At 60.1% G+C, this 17252-nt stretch overlaps 1 protein-coding gene across 1 annotated transcript; it reads right to left on the reverse strand.

Annotated features, from left to right (window-relative positions):
• Nucleotides 1-118: 118 nt before the first annotated feature.
• LOC107512257 lies at nt 119-15813 on the reverse strand. The gene is made up of 4 exons (XM_036232098.1): nt 15302-15813; nt 6637-6840; nt 6051-6223; nt 119-390 (listed from the first exon to the last, which is right to left on the reverse strand). Exons 1-4 carry the CDS (start codon nt 15307-15309, stop codon nt 119-121), a joined length of 657 nt encoding a protein of 218 aa, XP_036087991.1. The 5' UTR covers nt 15310-15813.
• Nucleotides 15814-17252: the final 1439 nt, after the last annotated feature.

A 17252-nucleotide genomic window follows, 5' to 3' on the forward strand; every position in this document is an offset into this window, starting at 1 on the left:
CGGCTGTCGGCCAAGGGCCGGGCTGTCCCTACCTCCCAGAGGCCACCCACGGTGTGTGGCTTGCGGGCCCTTCCTCCGTCTTCGAAGCGAGCCACGTGGGTTGATTTCTTCCCGCCTTTCAAACCTCCCCCATTTCATCCGCGCCATCTGACTCCAGCCCTGGCTGCCGCTGCACGCGCTTTCTCTTACGGACCCCGGGACTGAACTGGGCCCGCGCAGAAGGCGCAGGGCGACCTTCCCCGTCAAGGCCAGCTGTGAGCAGCCCGACGCCCTCAGCCTGCGTTCCCGTTTGCCGTGCAATGCGACGCAGCCACAGGGTCTGGGGGTGGAGATTGTGGGCATCTCCAGGTGGCCGTTCTGCCTGCCGCAGGCAGCGGTCCTGAGAGGCAGCTTCTCCGAGGAGGGTTTTGAGAGCTGAGACCCCCGCGCTGCAAAGGGGCCGGCAGCCACGAGGCAGTCTCGGGCCGTGCCATTCAATACGGAGGCCACGTGCGGCTGTTTAAGTGAAAATTCATTCGAATTAAAAAAAAAAAATGTATTCCTCGGTCACGCGAGACATATTTCAAGGGCGACGTGCCCACCTCTCGCTGGTGGCTGCTGTCTGGGACAGCACCGGTTAACAGGCATTTCCATCATCCCAGAAAGTTCTACGGAACAGAGCTGATCAGAGGAAATGCGTTCCAGGCAGAGGGCAAAGGTCCCGGGAAGGACACACCCCATCGGGCCGCGGGAGGATGTAACACGCACCGAACCGCAGGCCTGACCCACTGCGAAATCACGGACGGGTCGCAGACCGTCGGCATCGGAATATGGCTTTGGAGGCCCTGAGCTGCCCCGTCCCCACATGCAGACCCCGCTTCAAGGCAGCCTGGATGCAGCCCAAGGCGTCCTCACTGTCCGTTGGTTACCCCCAGTCCCCCGAAGCCCCCCGCACCTCATCATCTTCCTTCCAGAGAAAGGGAAGGGGCAGGTACTAATGTGACAATGGTTTTGGGGTGTTCAGTCTCCAGCAACTTGCTAAATTTCTGGCCGGAGAAGATGTGATATTCGTACAGTAAAGAATCGGTTCTGGTCGCAGAACCTGGACATTTGGCACTGGTGGGGGGTGTAGTGCAGGGGAGGTGGTCGTCGGGTTTTCTAGATGTTCTTCACCCGCTGGATAGGTGTCGAGAGGCCTGAAGCCATGACCGAGTCCTGGGCCTAAGGCGTCGGCCCCGGTCTGGCAGGGCAACTCCTTCGGCGGCTCACAGACGCTTACTGCGATTCTTTAAACGACGTGAACTGGTGTTGGGTTTTTTTTTTTTTTTCTTGGAAAGAGTATAAGACCTGAGCGGCCACAGTCTTTCCCTGGGTACTAAGGAACAAGGGTGTACATTATGCATCGGGCACCCTTCAAGACGTTGCTGCTATGGCAACGGTGGTGGGCGGGCACAGACTTCCCTACAGGAGGCCTCAGAGCCAACCCAAGGATGCGCATTGGAGAAACCCAGGTAGGGAACCGGAGAAGCAGACAGTCGGGCCCGGCCCCCTCCGGCTCCTTGGCTCTGGGCCTCACGAAGGAGTCCGTTAAACTCATTGCCCCAGGCCCTGCTGGGGCGCGGACCAAACTCCCAGAGGACTCACGTTTCTCCCGCTGGCTCTCTAGCGGGGTGAGTGGGGGGGACCTCGGATGTCCCTTCCTCGCTCTCTGAGAAGCTGGGTCAGGGGGCCCCACGGGGACGGGGCAGAGCAGTGGCCAGGGAGCCGGCAAGACCCCCCAGCCCGGCCCACTGAGAGCTGGGGCCCGTCTGCCCCTTCCCCCCGGGCGTCTGCGTCTGTGGGGTGACGGTTTAGGCCCAGACACACTAATTCCACGGGAACGAACCACACGCCGTCCACGCGGCCTGCGTCTGCACCGAGCGTCCGCGCCTTGTGCCCACTGGCTTCCCGCCTCGGCCAGCTGTTCCCCCATTTTATGAGTGAGGAAGTGGGGGTGCGGGAACGTGAGCTGCCCAGACGCCGTGGCCACAGGCGGGCGCGTGGCCCGCCTTCGCGCCGGGGTCCGGCTGGGTCCAAAGCCCGCCTCTTCACTCACTCCGCCTCCCTGTCCCCTTTTATTTCCTTACCGCTTTTCAGCACAAGTCACGGGCCCTGGCGAACCCGCCGGGGCGGCAGGGGCCATCGTGCCCTCGCGGGGGGCCTCGCGTCGCGTGGGCCCGTACACGTCGACCGCGTAGCCTCTGCTCTCAGGCCGGACCTCTCGCCAGGCGGACCCCCACGTGGGCCACACGCTCGGCTGAGCGTGTCGCGTGCTCCTGAGACCCCCACTCAACCCCTAGGAAATAGGCACCATTGTTACCCCACTTTCTGGAGGACGGAACAGACCTAGAGAGAGGTTAAGAAACGCGGCAGAAGCCGCACAGCTGGACCCTGCCCGTGGCTTCTCGCCGCCCTGGAACTGAACCGGCCTCCCACCCGCGGGACCCGGCCCTCGCCGACCTCTCTTGCCCTTGATCTTCACGCAACTGAATAAATCCAACCTCAGCCCTGGAAGGCCGAGACAGCACCTTCTTCCAGAGCGAGGCACAGGTCTGCTGGCAGCCTCCGGAGGTGGGGACCGTGGCCAGCTCTGGAGCAACGGGGAGGCCTGCTTACTCACGCTCGTTGTAAAACATGGATTCCCACATACATACGGGGTCCCCTGTGAGGGCGCGTCACCTGGCCCTGTGGGAACCGGGGCTGGTCCTCTGCTACCGCTATTGCTGTGAGTAATACAGTCCTCGGCCTCTGGCCCAGGAGACCCATGTCTTCTGCCTCCCTGGATGACTAGTGAGCGTGCAGGGAAGGAAAGTTCCGGACCTTGACAGTTCTCGACGCCCACGGCTGCGTTTGCTTCGGGTGACACAGCCTGGCTCCCCTTTGCTCGTGCTCCCAGCCTCCGGTGCCAGCACAGAGTCACGGTGACCCTACAGCTGTGCTGTTTCTGGGGCACGGAGTCCGCGGGGAGCTTGTGTAGGAGCTGTCACACACGGCAAGGGACCCCGTCGCCACCGCCTCGTTTATAAGCTTTGCAGAACTGAGACGTTGCTGCGTCTGCATCATCCTCCAAACAAAGACGAGAACGAGTGAGGCTAATCGGGTGCCCTGCTCATCTTTCTGTGCATTCATGTCGGCTGACATCGCCGTCCCCTGACCACGGCACTGGGCAGCGCCTCGCGGCTTCCCGCTCATAACCCTGGCGGAGCAACCTGGGGCTGGGCGGGACTTCTACACTTGGGCGCGTACTTGCGCACTGCTGTAATTTTTTTTTTTTTTACCATTCACTATATGACTTTGTAATAAAAAGATGTTAAACACTAAAAATAAATACAATTCATTCTAATGGCAAAAACAAGTTCCCGTATAAAAAACAAAAAGAAAGAAAGAAAGATAAATTTCAGGGTCTGATCGCCATTTGGTTATTAGCCCCTTCTCGCCTGTTTTATGAAGAGATCTGTTTGTTTCGTTGGGGAAGCGAGGTGGGGAAGATCGATCATTGGACTGAAAAGGAGCAGAGAAGTTCTTAAAGAGCCATGCGCGCGTTTAAAAAAGCACAGTTTTCCCACCGGTACTAAGTTCAGTGGGGACCAGAGAAATGTGTGAATTTATTCCCTAGCCTTGAGGCATTACCATCTTCCGAGGGAGGCGCCTCGTGCGCAAATACCTTGAATAAAGCCAGCAGTGAGGCTGCAGAAGGGGCAAGGATTTGGCACAGGGGGCGCATCCCGAAGGGGAGGGCAGCGTCCCCCCGCCCCTGGCCCTGGACGCAGGTGCTGGGAGGGGCACGGAGCGTGGGCTCCGCGTTCTCGCTCTGGGCACAGGGCCCGGGGGCTGGAGTCAGATGGAGTTTGAACATCTAAGAAATCGTGATTATTGGTGCGCGTGGGCAGTCGAGTCGCTACCTGAAGAAAGGCCACGACAGGGGTGACAAACGGAAGGACGGGGACCTGTTGGCGGGGGAAGTCGCGATGAAGGGGGGGAGGGCAAAAACAGGAGAGAGGGGCAGGGCGGGCGTCGTGGAGGCCAGGTCCGCGTCCGCGGCTGCACCTGGGAACGCGGCCCGGCCCTCCGCTCAGGGAGTGGCCGAGACACCCGCAGGGTCCACAGACGTCCGGAGCCCGCTCCCCCTCCCCACGGCAGGCCGTCCGCTCGACCAAGGCCCCTCCGTGGCTTCCTGCGCCACACTTCCCGCGCCGGCTTCATTCTGCTTCGCCAGACGTGTTCACTGACACGGATCTCTGAGGTTCACGGAATCTTAACGCGTCAGAGCTGGAGAAAGTTCTGGGGCCGTCGTATCTAACTAATCTCTGCGAACGCTCACGCGACAGATAATTTTTAAAACCTGGGTTTGAGACCCTTTAAGATTGGGCAATAATTCTTATAATCTCGGAAGGAAAAAAACAAGAGCTTTCTTTTTTTTTTTTCATTCAAAGAAATAGACAAACCTGTGTCAGACGGGCCTTGTCAGGAGGGACATTCCGGATGGCCCAAAATATTCTAAATTGACTTCACACACCATTCTCCCCGAAGCGGACGCAAAGGAGCCCCTACCCGCGCAGAGAGGGCCGGTCGGGCGCTTTGGGAGCCACCCCGGCTGCCACCCACGGGAGTCGCCCAACGTGCAGCAACAGGTCGGAAGTAGGCCAGGGGTCACGGCACACACACCTGAGAGATGCTCACAAGCAGCCTAGGAGCAGCTGAGCGCGTCCTGCTCCCCTCGGCCCCGTGCCGTCTCCGTCCCCGTGCCTCGGGGGCTGGATGACCAGTGAGGGGGTTCCGCCGGGCCCCGCGAAGCTCGGGGACGGGGCGCCACCCTCTGAGCGCGCGGGGCAGGCCAGGAGGCTCCTCAGCTCGCCCTGCCCCTTCCTGGCACTCCCACGAGACTCCTGCGACTCCGCTCTGCACCTCCTCAGCACCGACCACAGACACGTGTCTGCACACGTGACCGCCGCGGCCAGATGCGCGACAGCCTCTGCGGGCGGTGGAAACACCTGAGCTCAGCAGGGAGGCGGTCGCATCGCCCTCGCCTCGCCCAAGTTTTCCACTGAAGACGAGGTGTTTCTCTTAGCGACCGGAGCGACGTGGCCTCGCTCAGAAGAGGGCCCACTCCGAGCGCCCCAAAGCCCATCCGCCACCCCAGCCTCGGCCGGCAGTTGTCACGGGCAGGTTCGTGGGAATGGAATGACACGTGTGTTCGTTGAAAACAACTTATGCAAGAGTCGGGGCAGGGAATAAACAGCTCGGCAGTTTCCGTGGCTAAGGGGTGAGCTGGCCGGGGAGGGCGGACGGCGGACGCGGTAGTGGCCGCCATGGCCGTTTGCTCGCCCCACGCACTCTGACCCCGAGGGCTCCGTGCGAGACAAGCACACGACTCGGGGGGTGGGGTGGGGAGGAGCTGTCGCACCACTCCACGCAGACCGTCACGGTGCGGGCTGTGTGGTCGCGGTGCGGGGTGCTGGATGTCGGGGAGGCAGAGGCCGCCTTCCCAGGGGGTGTGTCGGTGCCGGCCAAGCCCCCCGCCCTGCGTGGCGCTGCTCCTTGGGTCTACTTACGACCTGCCAAACCACGGCCCCCACTTTGGCGAATTCTGAATGTAACTTGTTGATATAATTTTTTCTTTTTTTTTTTTTTTAAATCAACCAGATGGTTCGTCGGGCTCACGTGGACCTGATCAATGGGTCAGTGGGTAGGGGAGGGTTTGGCGAGGAACTGAAACTTCGATTTCCCCGCTAGTAAGTGTAGATAGTGTGGATGTAGTTTGGGGAGCAGGCGGGAGAGGGAAGGAGCTGAGTCCGTGACGCCGTCCGGACCCCAGGGGCGCGTGTGACGGTGCCGCGAGACCGCCGGTGACCGTCCACGTGGGGAGCGGGAGCTGAGCCTGGGGACGAAGCCGGACGGCCGTGCGAGCCTCACGGCAGAGTTTCCGTTCTATCTTACGTGAGCTGGGAGCCATGAGAGCGTTGGAGCAAGGGCGTGACCGGATCCGACTCGTGTCTGAGCGAGAGCCTGCTGGCCGCTCAGTCCGGAGGGACCGAGAGGGGCAGAAGTGGCGTCAGGTGACCGGGGAGAGGTGCAGGCGGTCTGGGCCCCCCTGCGGCTGCGTGTAGAGAGAAGGTCCTCTAACAACACCTGCGGCTGGTGGCACACAGCCGGGCGCCAGGGCACACTCCTGAGTCGCTGTGGGCGGAGTGGGGGTGGCCCCACACTGCCAGGAGGAACGGGGGTCCCAGCGTCAGGGGCAGGGCCTGGCTGGAGCTCGCTCAGGCTCCCGGCCAGGGCCACCCCCTCTGAGGCTCAGAGGGCAGAAGCCCCGAGTGATGTAGGAAGTCTGCGAATATGCTGACCGCTTCCAGGTTTAAAAATCAACATTTCGATTATTTTAAAAGAGGCCGTACATGCCCACAGTAAAACAATAAATAAAATTCCAACATTTCAAAGGGCCGTGGGAAAGAGGGGCCCTGCCTCCCATCCGTCCCGGGGTCCCCTGAGCAACCCCTGTCCCCGGGTGTCCTGTTTCTCTCCGGGGGCCACGGGGTCATGGCGGTGACTGCCTGGCCCGACTTTGCACCCCGCTGGTGACATTTCCACCCCCCACCCCCTCGCCGCCTGGCTTCTCACCTGCGCTTGAGTTGAAGCCCCCACTGGTCTCCTGTGCGACCATCTCGAGGACCTGGGCGGCTCTGACCACAGCGGTGACTCAGAGCCCGGACGGAGCAGTGCTGGGGAATGGCGAAGGCCGAGACACCTGCAGGGTCCACAGACGTCCCGAGCCCGCTCCCCACGGAGTTCTCTTCCTGGCTTTCGAGTTTCCAAAGCCAATGCCTTTGGACAAGTAGAAAGGATAAATCTGATGCTTCCAAGATGGAGGCGGGGCTCCGTAAGACCTACACCTCTCCCCAAGGGGCCGAGGGGCGGCCCCGGAGCAGACGCCGGTGGGCCGACAGGGCCGTGTCCTGATGAGCCTCGGGCTGGTGGCAAAACTCTCAGCCGGGTGGGAGCCAAAGACCAGAGTCCCCAGCGCCACTTTCCAGGAAGGACTCTGGGGGGCAGCAAGACGGAGGGAGGGCTGGGGCCGCGGGCAGCTCCCGAGGGCCGGGGGTGGCGGAATCATGTCCCAGCCCCACCGCGGAGGGGACCCTACACCTAGAGCATTGAGGGGGTGTCCCCGAGGGCAAGCTTGAGGACAGAAGGCACCGTAGGCTCTTGGTGACGAGCCCTTCGTAAGCGCCCTGAGGAATGCAGCCAGCACCACCCCCGAGCTGTCTGAGACGACATTTCTGCCACCGAGCAAATCAGGGGATCAGAAAAAAACTCAGACTGAGTTATAGGAAACAAGCATCATTCACGCTTTCCTCCAGCAGGGAATGCCCCAGACCCGAGCGTGCGGGCCGGGAGCCTGAGCGCGCGCCAGGCGGCCACGGTCCCCACCGACGGGGCCCCGGCCGGCTCGGCAAACGCACTGCCTTTGCTGCCTCACGGCGGTCTCCGGGGAACGGCCCACAGGGTGACGGAGCCCGCCCCCCGCCCAGAACACGGAGGCCGGAGCCCTGCCCGCCGCCGGCAGCCTCCCGCTCACCTCGTGTTCGGTCTGGAATTTCGAGTCCTGGACAATACACGTTTGGCGCTGAGGACACCGGTTCACAGGCCGGCGTCCGCGGCCCCTCGCTGGCCCCCCGGGGCCTGCCGCAACCTGGCCTCCGCCTGGCCTGACCCGGGCCCTCTCGGACGAGACTCTCGGACGGGACATCTCAAACAAGTGGCTCCCCGCGTGCCCCCCCCCCCCCACGTCTCTGCCCTCAGCCCTCACCCCCAGCACCACCCCCTCTGCGGGGCTCCCCCAGGGCAGCTCGCCACGCCCTTTCTTTGTGACCTCGCTGTGCCAAGAACAGATGGCTGTGGCTCTGCACCATCGTAGGGAGCGCGTCGGGTTTCAGGCCCCTGCCTTTCATCCCAAGACTTTTGGGTTTTAGGACGAGAGAGAGAGAGAGAGAGAGAGAGAGATGAGAGCAGAGAGGGAGTGGTGGGGAAGAGACAGAGAAGCCACCAAGGGAGCCGTCACTGATGTCCCCAATGTCGATGTCGGCGTGTGAAAGGGTGTTCATGAAAACTCCCCAGCCCCGCTACCGTCATTATTATTACGTAGAAGCCAGGAGGTGTTAATACCAAAAGGAATGAGAGGTCGCGACCCCAGAATTAAGGGCGGGGCTTCGAAGATGCGAGTCTTGACAACCTCTACCTTTATGGACGTCCGTCGGCTTTGTGTTTCTCCCTTGTCCTCAGGCCACAGGGGGGAGGACCAACCTTGGAGACCTCCTGTCCCAGAACGAGAGCCTGGTGGCCCGTGAGCTCACGGCCCGCCTGGCAGCCAGGACCCTGAGGACGGCCTTCAGACGCTGCCTCCAAGCGAGCACCTTCTCAGCAAAGCCCCGGCTCCTGCCGAGGGCCGAGAATGTGGCCGGGCTCGGCCCAGGGCTCTGGGGAACCCCCCCTGCCAGTACCTGCGATGCCCGTATCGCTTAGCAACTGTCGGTGGCGTCAACACCGCACGGGCTGCGAGAATGAGGCCGGATCCTGTTTCAGGGCCTTGTAGGGCTTCAGAGGGGTCCCCTTCGCTTGCCAATTGAGTGCCCTGAGCCCAAGGTCAGCCTCAGAGGGTGCGGGCAGGGGCTCAGCGGCTCAGGGCCCTCCCCGCTCTCCTGGCCTGGGTGGACCCTGTCCCGCAGGGGGCCACAGCACTGGGCAGCGGCGGGCGGTCTGCTCCTCCCAGACCGCTCTGCCAGGCGCCAGGGCATGAGGCGTCGGATCTGGGCACGCCCAGCATTCGAATCCGCCAAGGATCCTAGCAGGTGCCGCGTCTCCAGTATCAGGGGAAATGACCTCAGAGCTTTGGATGTGGCCGGCAGGCCACTGCCCAGGTTTAAATGTCCCCCGGCAGGCCCTGTCGCCCAAGCCGGGCCGTCTCTGGTCCTGCCGCTGCCTCAGACCTCCCGGAGGGAAGACAGGCTTCTAGCACAGGGTGAGGCCGCGGAATTCCAAAGCCCCTTTTGTGGGCGTTTGGCACCCTGAGCCACTTTCCGACTTGCCGGTGACAGGCGGCGTGGGCGGGAGCAGCCTGGGCATTTTGGGGGCCAGCGCCTCCTTCCTTTTCCATCCCCTGTGAGGGGTGCGACGGTTCCATCGGGCCTATTTTTTATGGTGGAGGAAACTCAGGGCCAGAAAGGTTGTTACTGACCCATCCAGAGCTTGGAGCCAAGCTGGCCAGGGCAGAAGGTCAGGGCAGAGCTCGGCCTGAAATGCAGGTTTCCAGACGGTTCCGCCACGACCCGGAGCGTCGAGCTGTGCAGCGGCCAGTCCCCTTAGGAGGAGTCACGGGGCGGCTGCGTCATTTTAAATGCTGTCACGAAGTCACATGTGTGCTCATTCATTCATCGCCACGTTTGCTGTGAGCTCAGCTCTTGGCTGAGGTCTGGGGGGGATTCTGGGGTGAAGCCGCCCTCGTCTCTGCTCAGAAGACATACTTGGGGGTTAAGGAGGAAGACAGGACGGGTCCTGAACACAGACCTGAGGTGTGAGCGACCCTGGGACGCATGAGGGGACAGCCAGCCCATTCCGGGGGAGCCGCCTGCGGGCGGGAGTCCGGGAGGCCTTCCTGGAGGAGGACGAGGGAGACGGAAGCTCTGCTCGGACGCTGCAAAGACCCTTCGGCATCTCGAGGGATGCGGTCAGGCAGCAGGACTCGTGTCCCATTGTCACCTGCAGGCCGAGGCTGGCGCTGGAAGCAGGGCCCAGAGCCCAGCAGCACGGGGGGGGGGGGGCGGCGGCAGGGAGCTGCCACTCACAGGAGCTGCCGCTCACAGGGGCCCCGCCTGGCTGCGCAGGAAGCTGCTCCGGGTACCCCAGGTGGCCATGACAGCAGAGCCTCAAGTGTCCCTGGCCAGGCTCGCCTGCTCCGGGCCAGGCCCCCAGGGAGGGTCAGCCAAGGCGCCCTTTCCTTCCCCCTGGCCATGCGTGGGTGCCCAAGGCTGAGTGGGTGCTGGCTGGCGGCCCCGATGCCCACCTTCTTCAATGCCCCAGTTTCTTCCCCAAAAAACTTTACTCTGCAGAGGGGGCCACGAAGGGAGAGAGAGAGAGAGAGAGAGCGTTCACACACCTTTGGAGACAGTGTTTCCAAGGGCCTGGGGCTCAGCAGCCCCCGGGGAGAGACCGGGCAGCCCAGTCAGCAGACGCGGAGGGACCAGGCCTCCTCCGGACAAGGCCCGCCCGTCCACTACCGGCTCTGGGGATCCGGGACAAGTTACTTATCCATCTGCAAATGGGGATACAGTCCTGTCTGCCTCGTGAGAAATGAATGTCTGTTGTTGCAGCCACACAGTCTGTGGGATTTCGCAGTAGCCGTCTGACCAAAGGTAAGACTTATTACTAGTGACGAAGACCTTGATCCCTTAAAGTAGATCATAAATCTCAGTCAGATTCCTCCACTCTGAAGTGACCATTTTTCTCTTTCTGTGCTGTATCCTCTGGGAGTCGCTAAAGACAGCCCACGCGCGGAGAATTACACTCTACCTCCTGGGGGGGCGGTTTTAATACAAACTAGTTTGTTGAGGCTGGAAACAAATCTGCTGCATTTATCTTTAAGAAATATGTGTGTTTAGAGAAAATTATGGAGATCGATTTTCTCTGGCACCTGTAGCAAATGGTGTTACCTATGGCTGTGTGGTGGGGAGGTTCTCACTTTCTACATTTTTTATATTTTCTATCCAACATGTATTTTGTTTTATTTTATAATCAGGAAAAGCAATGATGCTTTATCCGTTTTATAAAAATAACAGGAAAAAACACGGGACTTAGTCTTCGCTCCAACATCTTCCATTTCGCTCATGGAAGGAAAAAATCGAGTTCACTGTCTGGACTATTGAGCCCTGAATCGCACCTTTTCCCATAAACCGCGCTGTCTGCATGTTTTGGGCCCAAGTCGCTGGCCCCGCGGGTCAGCATGCGCGATGCCCAGGAGCCGGGGCCCGGAGTTCAAACTGCGGACCTGCCTCTTCCCATCCACGATACTCGCCTCTCTGTGTGGCCGCTGCACCTGCCTGCGGGCTAGTCGTGAGGGGTGAGGAGATCACCGACGTGGACCCCTTGGGGGGCGCCTCCCCCCGAAGCTCCGTCCAGGGCCCCGTGGCTGCCGGCAGGGGCCACGCGGGGGCTCGGAGGGGGGTCACCCTGCGCCTTTGTTCTTTCTGCCTTTCCTGCTTCCTAATCGTCTGTAATTTTGGTTGCTGAGTGACAGTGCGATTGTCCGCACTGACTGAACATCATAAAACCGGTTAAGTGCAAGGACAGAGGCAGGAGCAGGTCCAGCCGGGCGGCTCTCTTTTGCTCTTCATTTCATAACAGTGAAGCTGGTTTACTTATTTTTTTTTCTGTTTTTAATCAAATAAACAAGTCAGCCAACGCTCTTCAGTCTCCTCGTAATCTCTCGCAGCCTAGAATCAGGTCTGAGTCCCCAAGGGCCTGGCGCCGAGCCCGGTACCTGGAGAAGGTCAGCCCGTGGTGACGAGGATACTGACGCACCCGAGACTGGCAGGCGCTGGGGCGGACGACAGTCCATGTGCGCATTAGCGCCGGGCGTCAGGGGACCAACCGAATGACCGCGTTCGCCGTGGAAAAGCACCGAACACCCTCTGCAATGTGATCAGCTGCTTAGTGCACTGGGAGCTCGTTCCGTGTCTATTATGGAGACTAATGATGTGTCGTTTACAAGCGGGAGATGTTCCGGCCTCAGCAAGGACATCAGTGACCAGGAATAAATGAAACGTGTTTGCGGTTCCAAGGAGTGGGCTGAAATTTTACAATTTTCTATGTCCCCAGCAGCGGCTCATGATCCAGAGGCTTCTCCTCCCCCGTCTGTCGGATTCAGGGTCCACAGTTTCACTTAAATAAACAAGTTCTCAAAGGGAAAGGAAAATGGAATGTTGGGGGACAAGACGCCTGGGTTTCTCCCCTCTGCCTGTGAGGATGACGGATGCATCCACGGTGTCCCAGGCACGGAAGTAGGGGTTCTCTATCCACGACCTCATTTCCTCCTCCCGCTCCCCAGATGGGCGAGATGACCACTGCTTCGGACCCAGTCCTAGGCCCGGCTGCTCGGTGATTGGATCCAGCCTTCGCGTTTGCCCAATTTCTTCTGTCCCCTCCTGAAGGCATGGGTTTGCCTTTCCTCTTATACGTTTGCAGAGAGTAAAATTAGTAGTCGTCAACATCCGTCCCTTAAATGACCTGAAATCCAAAGACTGCCTGTTGAACGGTTACTCCGCCCCGCCCACGACACGGGTCCTGCTCGAGTCTCGCCTTGCTCCTCCTCTCCCGTCCTCGCTCCGGGCCTTGGTGGTGGACGAGCCGTTTTCATTCCCACTTCTGACACCAGATGCGTCTTGTCCGACGCCACCTCCCCCGCCGAGTGTCCTACAGTTCGATTCAAAGCTGACACCACCTACCTGGAGGCAGCATCGGATCCCACAGGTTAAGGGCTCCGGCCCATGGCCCAACTTCAGATGCCAGCTGCAAGTCCCAGGTCGTCACCAGTACTTCTGACGAACTGGCTACAAATCTGCTAATTCACCAAAAGGCAAAGTTGAAAGTGATTCCCTCTAAAGAGCAAGAGAAGGACTTGGGCGGGGGCTTTTCATTATTTGCCTGTCTCTATCCCTTGATTAAAAAAAGTATGCGTTTCTATTACTTTGGTAAAAACATTTTTAAAGAAAATTTAAAGAAAGAAAAAGTGACATAAGAATGTGTCTTGCTCTGCAGCCTTGGATAAGCGAGCAACTCTGGTAAGGAAGGACCTGCCCGCACTCATTTCTGAGCGGGCCGCCAACTTGAATCCCCTTCCTTTCCCTCTGGTCTCTGCCAACATGGCGTCCAACGCTGAAAACCAGCGCTGAAACAAGAAAGCTTCTTTGAAAACAACAAAAAAGGACATTCTTATTTAAAAATCACACCTTTTAAATTCCTCAGGACCAAAACGGAGAAAAAGTGAGGAGTGTTCCAACTCAGAAGTCAATTCCAAACCCCTTTCTGGGCTTTTCGACAAGCAAGGGGCCTGTCGAACAGCAGTAACCCCCACATCTGTCTGTCCAGATCTCAGTTCCAGACCAGTGGGACCAACACATGTGGCCATTAAACGCGGGACCCTGCGGATACCCACACAGAGGTTCGTGTTCCCGAAAGAAAGGTCACGTTCCCCAACATGTAACCAACTGATCCTTAACGACTCCTCAGTCCCAGCTCCTCGCAGGATGCAACTCCGACTTAGAAAGCTTTAGACACACTGCGTTAGGTGTGCCATGACCTCGGCACCTGGACGAGGGTTTGACGGCTGAGCGTGGACATGGGGGAGGCGGGAACCTGTGTGTCCCTGTGACTTCCGCCAGGCCCGTCAGCAGACTCGAAACAAATGGATTCGGAAGCGTGTTCATCCTCTCTTGGCTACTTACGATGGTCGCCCGACCCAGAAAATGTTCTTCCTAAAGCCCTGCTATTTTGCACAAACTACTTCTTGCTCGGAGTGAGGAAGGAGCACACTGGAGGGTCCCAACGCAGCCAAGGGCCCCTCAGAAGACCATCCTCACACACGAGGTTCCGCGGGCCCAGCGAGGTCGTCCTCCTCCAACCTGCCTCGCAGGCCAGGAGCTCACATTTTCTCTCTACCTTTTCAGAGCTTCCTGCCCCGCCTGTGCCTTCGCCGCCCCCACCTGCCGAGGGAGTGTGGTCAGCGCTTAGGCCGTTACAGGGGATGGACGGGACTTGGGTCCTGCCCAAGGCCGTTGGCGCCTGATGTCCCAGCCAGAGCCGGAAGGCTGACCCCTGCTTCCTGTGACCTCATCTCGCTGACCTTACTGGATTCTTAGTTCCTGCCCTGGTGTTGTTTTCATCAAGCCCCACAGCAGCGGGCCGGGAGGATTCCGATTCACTGTGGTGTTTAACCCACTGCTATGCTTGCCGCTTTGAGCCTGCCGGGCTCACGTGAGCCAAAGGAGCGATGATGGCGGAGCTTCAGAGGCCGCGGTTCAGGGTCAGGAGGAATTTCGCTCCCGCTTAACACGCCATCCCCCAAATGAGGGAGGGGGCACCCCGACCGGGGAGCCAGGTGGCTGGATGGCCCCCGAGAGCGCCAGGCTCACCTGCTAGCTCCCTGGCAATCGTGAAAAGGGCGCCTTTTCCCACTGGCTCCAACAAGTCTCTGAACTGAATCCCATTGGCCGGTGGCTCCAACAAAAGTCTCCGAACTGAATCCCATTGGCTGGCTTTGAGTCACGTGTCCAGCTCTGCACCAATCTCTGTGGCCAACGGGGGAGGATTCTGATTGGCCATCCCCAGGTCACATGCCCACCCTGCCTGGATTACACAGATTGGAAGCCAGGGTTTTAGTTCTCAAAGTGAGGGGTAGGGAGGTCAGAGAGACAGGAACAGTGGCTTTCTCTGTAGATGGCTGCTTTGGAAGAAAAACAACAACAACAACAACAAAAAGAAGGAAAGACAGGTCAGACGTGAAAAACATTAAAGGCGTTCCTGAGCCCTGGACAGATTTGTCTCTACTACCACTTGGGACCTTGCTCTTTTTTGCTGGTTTACTGAGCATTTTGTGCATCCAGCGCTCTAAGCTCAGCTGGGATGTCTGTATATAACACGGGCAAAAACTAAGCACATTTGAAAAGCTCCAGAATGATCAAACCGCCCCAGGGAGAGTTCATGCATGGACCCCACTCCTGGCCTCCGGCAGGCCTGCGCGGGAGGAAATCCTGCCATTGGATGGCAGGCTGATTTCACTCCCAGCTTCACCACTAAGTATGTGGCTTTTGGCAAAATGCTTGACGTCACCAACCCTCCAGTTATTTTGCAAATTAACTTAAAAGAATGATTGTATTTCAAATACCCATCAGGGGATCTGGTTTAAATTAGGCACCCAGTAAACATGCTGTTACGTTATCATGAATAGATATTATTTATTCGCAGTGGAGTGTGCTGGGATCTGGGGCCTGCTTTGCTGGCTGACCTTTGCCAAGTCCCTGCCCTGCTCTGGACAATGAGGGTTGGACTGGATATGCTGCGTGCTCTGAGAGCCTGGGATTCCCAAGCCAGGGCATGACGGAAGTCCGACAGCAGAGCCCTGTGGCGTGTTGTGCACACTCGCACGTGTGTGTGCATGTGCGTGCGTGCACGTGTTTGGAGGAGGGCATGAGTACATGTGTGTCCCTTTGCCCAGCTGGGGGGAGACGTTACTTACCCCCACATCCAGGTGGCATCACTCCCGTGTTCTGGAAAACCCGAGCGGCAGGCAGGGAGACCAGTCTGCAGGGAACAAAGCTCGGGTTGCCAGCGAGTGCTGGTCCCTCCCCCTCCTTCCTCAGGCTGCTCGGAAGGCCCAGTGGGCTGGGTGGGCCTGGGGGTGTCCTCAGCAACTGCAGCTCCACGGAAAAGGAAATGGCAGGCTCAGGCCCTACTGCGCCGTGCCGGCTGGTGGCCTGGCCTTGCTGTCAACCTTCCCAGCTAAATCGGATCCAGCTGTGGCCCAGGAGTCTGACACTGACCAACACAGTCCTGGGGCAGCTGGTCGCTCCTACTGTGGGGACCCCAGCCCCGAGGCTGCAGCCCAAGGCGGGTTTGGAGGGGCCGTGGGTCAATGCGATCCCAGCGGTCACTGCGGAGCAAGCTGGGGGACAGTGGGGAGGACGCTGCTGGTCTCGGAGGTGGGGGACGCAGGACAGTGAGGGGGGCAGGAGTGGGGGCCGTGCTTTCAGAGACTTCTCCAGCGCGGGGCTGGAGGTGGGGCAGGCCGGGGGTGAGCAACAAGACGGGGGGTGGAGGGGCTGAGGCTCCCCTGGGAAAGGGGACCGGCGCCGGGGAGAGGGTTGAGGACGAGCCGAGTCGGCCATGTCCACTGCCTTCTGCGCTCTCGTGGCCGAGAGGAATTATCTCAAGGCGTTAACGTCTGCCTTCCTTCCTCACCAGAACATAAGCCCCATGAAGGTGATGACGCCGCCCCTCCGCACATGTCAGGGGCTCGGTACTTTTGAATGAATGAATGACGGGAGGCGTGTTTCATTTCTGAGGCTGACTGGTGTCCAGCGAGGGGCAATCAAGGCGGCCCTCTCTGGTCCTTATTCTCCTGCTGAGGTCTGGCTGGGAGGCCCAGGTGCCTGGGCAGCCCTGCGGGGAGCTGAGGGACAGGACTCCAGCCCAGAGCCCGGGGAAGGCCACGCCCACACACGCCTTCCCTATGGGAGGCCGCCTGGCCGGGCGGCTTGCACAGTGCCCCTCAGGCTGCACCGGCTCCAGCTCTGTCCCCGCGCTGGCCCGGGGTGGATCAGGTGCCATGGCCCAGTGCTGGACGAGGGTCTCTCCCCGTCAGCCACCCCGGCGCCCTCAGGGCCAGGGTTCTGGGAGGGAGGAACCAGGTGGCTCCAGCAGTCACTGTCCACTGTCCTCACCTCCGCCTGTGTATGACGCCCGGGCTGGTCGTTAGTCCCAAGGGCCAGGCCTGGGGGAAAGCCCGGAGGTTAGACGACGGGGCGCAGACTCGGGGGAGTGACCCCGCGTCTGGGGGGGCGGCGTCGTGGTGGAAAGAGCCTGCACTGGAACAGGATCTGCATTCACAACGTGCTCGCCTAGTGGCCGACGGTCGTGGGGACCCTCTGGGCTCCGTGCCCCATCCGTGCCACGTGGACAGCGGCTGGGGCCTGCGGGGCGTGGAATGGCTCCCCTCCGTCTGTCCTCACTCAGAAACTGCCCCCAGGTGCAATGAGATTCAGCAACAGCCAGGAAGTGACGCCCCACAACTGGGCTGGCGGCGGTGGGCAGTGACAAGGCCCGCCTGCAGGAGGAACAGGAGCTGGGGGGTGGGGGTCCCTCCAGACGGGCAGCTCAGAGCCTGTGGGGAGGAGCCCTGTGTGCCCTGTGAGGGACCGCCAGGCCTCTGAGACCGGAGGGGCATTGCATTCCTTACGGTGGAGTCAGGAAAGGGCCACACTGTTTGAGGGAACAGGCCCACTTTCCAGGTTGCAAGCCCTCTCTAGTAGGGTGCTGGTCTCAATCTGAGGGCACGCTGGGCTCCCCGGGGGGTTAGAGATCCTGGGGTGTGGCCGGGAAACAAGCATTTTAAAAGCTACGGGCCAGGCGACGCTGACGTGCAGCCAGGACTGGCCACCACCAGCGCGAGGGCCGGGGTCCCCACTTCC

Source organism: Rousettus aegyptiacus, unplaced genomic scaffold (assembly GCF_014176215.1).
Source record: "Rousettus aegyptiacus isolate mRouAeg1 unplaced genomic scaffold, mRouAeg1.p scaffold_m13_p_14, whole genome shotgun sequence".
In the NCBI taxonomy this organism is placed as follows: domain Eukaryota; kingdom Metazoa; phylum Chordata; class Mammalia; order Chiroptera; family Pteropodidae; genus Rousettus; species Rousettus aegyptiacus.

What these genes read in the sequence shown, in the direction of transcription:
- LOC107512257 (XM_036232098.1), bottom strand. An exon ending in GGGCTTCAACTCAAGCGCAG is followed by an intron (nt 6,224 to 6,636) that starts GTGAGAAGCCAG and finishes TCCTCCTGGCAG; the next exon opens with TGTGGGGCCACCCCCACTCC. An exon ending in CGCCACTTCTGCCCCTCTCG is followed by an intron (nt 391 to 6,050) that starts GTCCCTCCGGAC and finishes TCCTCGGAGAAG; the next exon opens with CTGCCTCTCAGGACCGCTGC.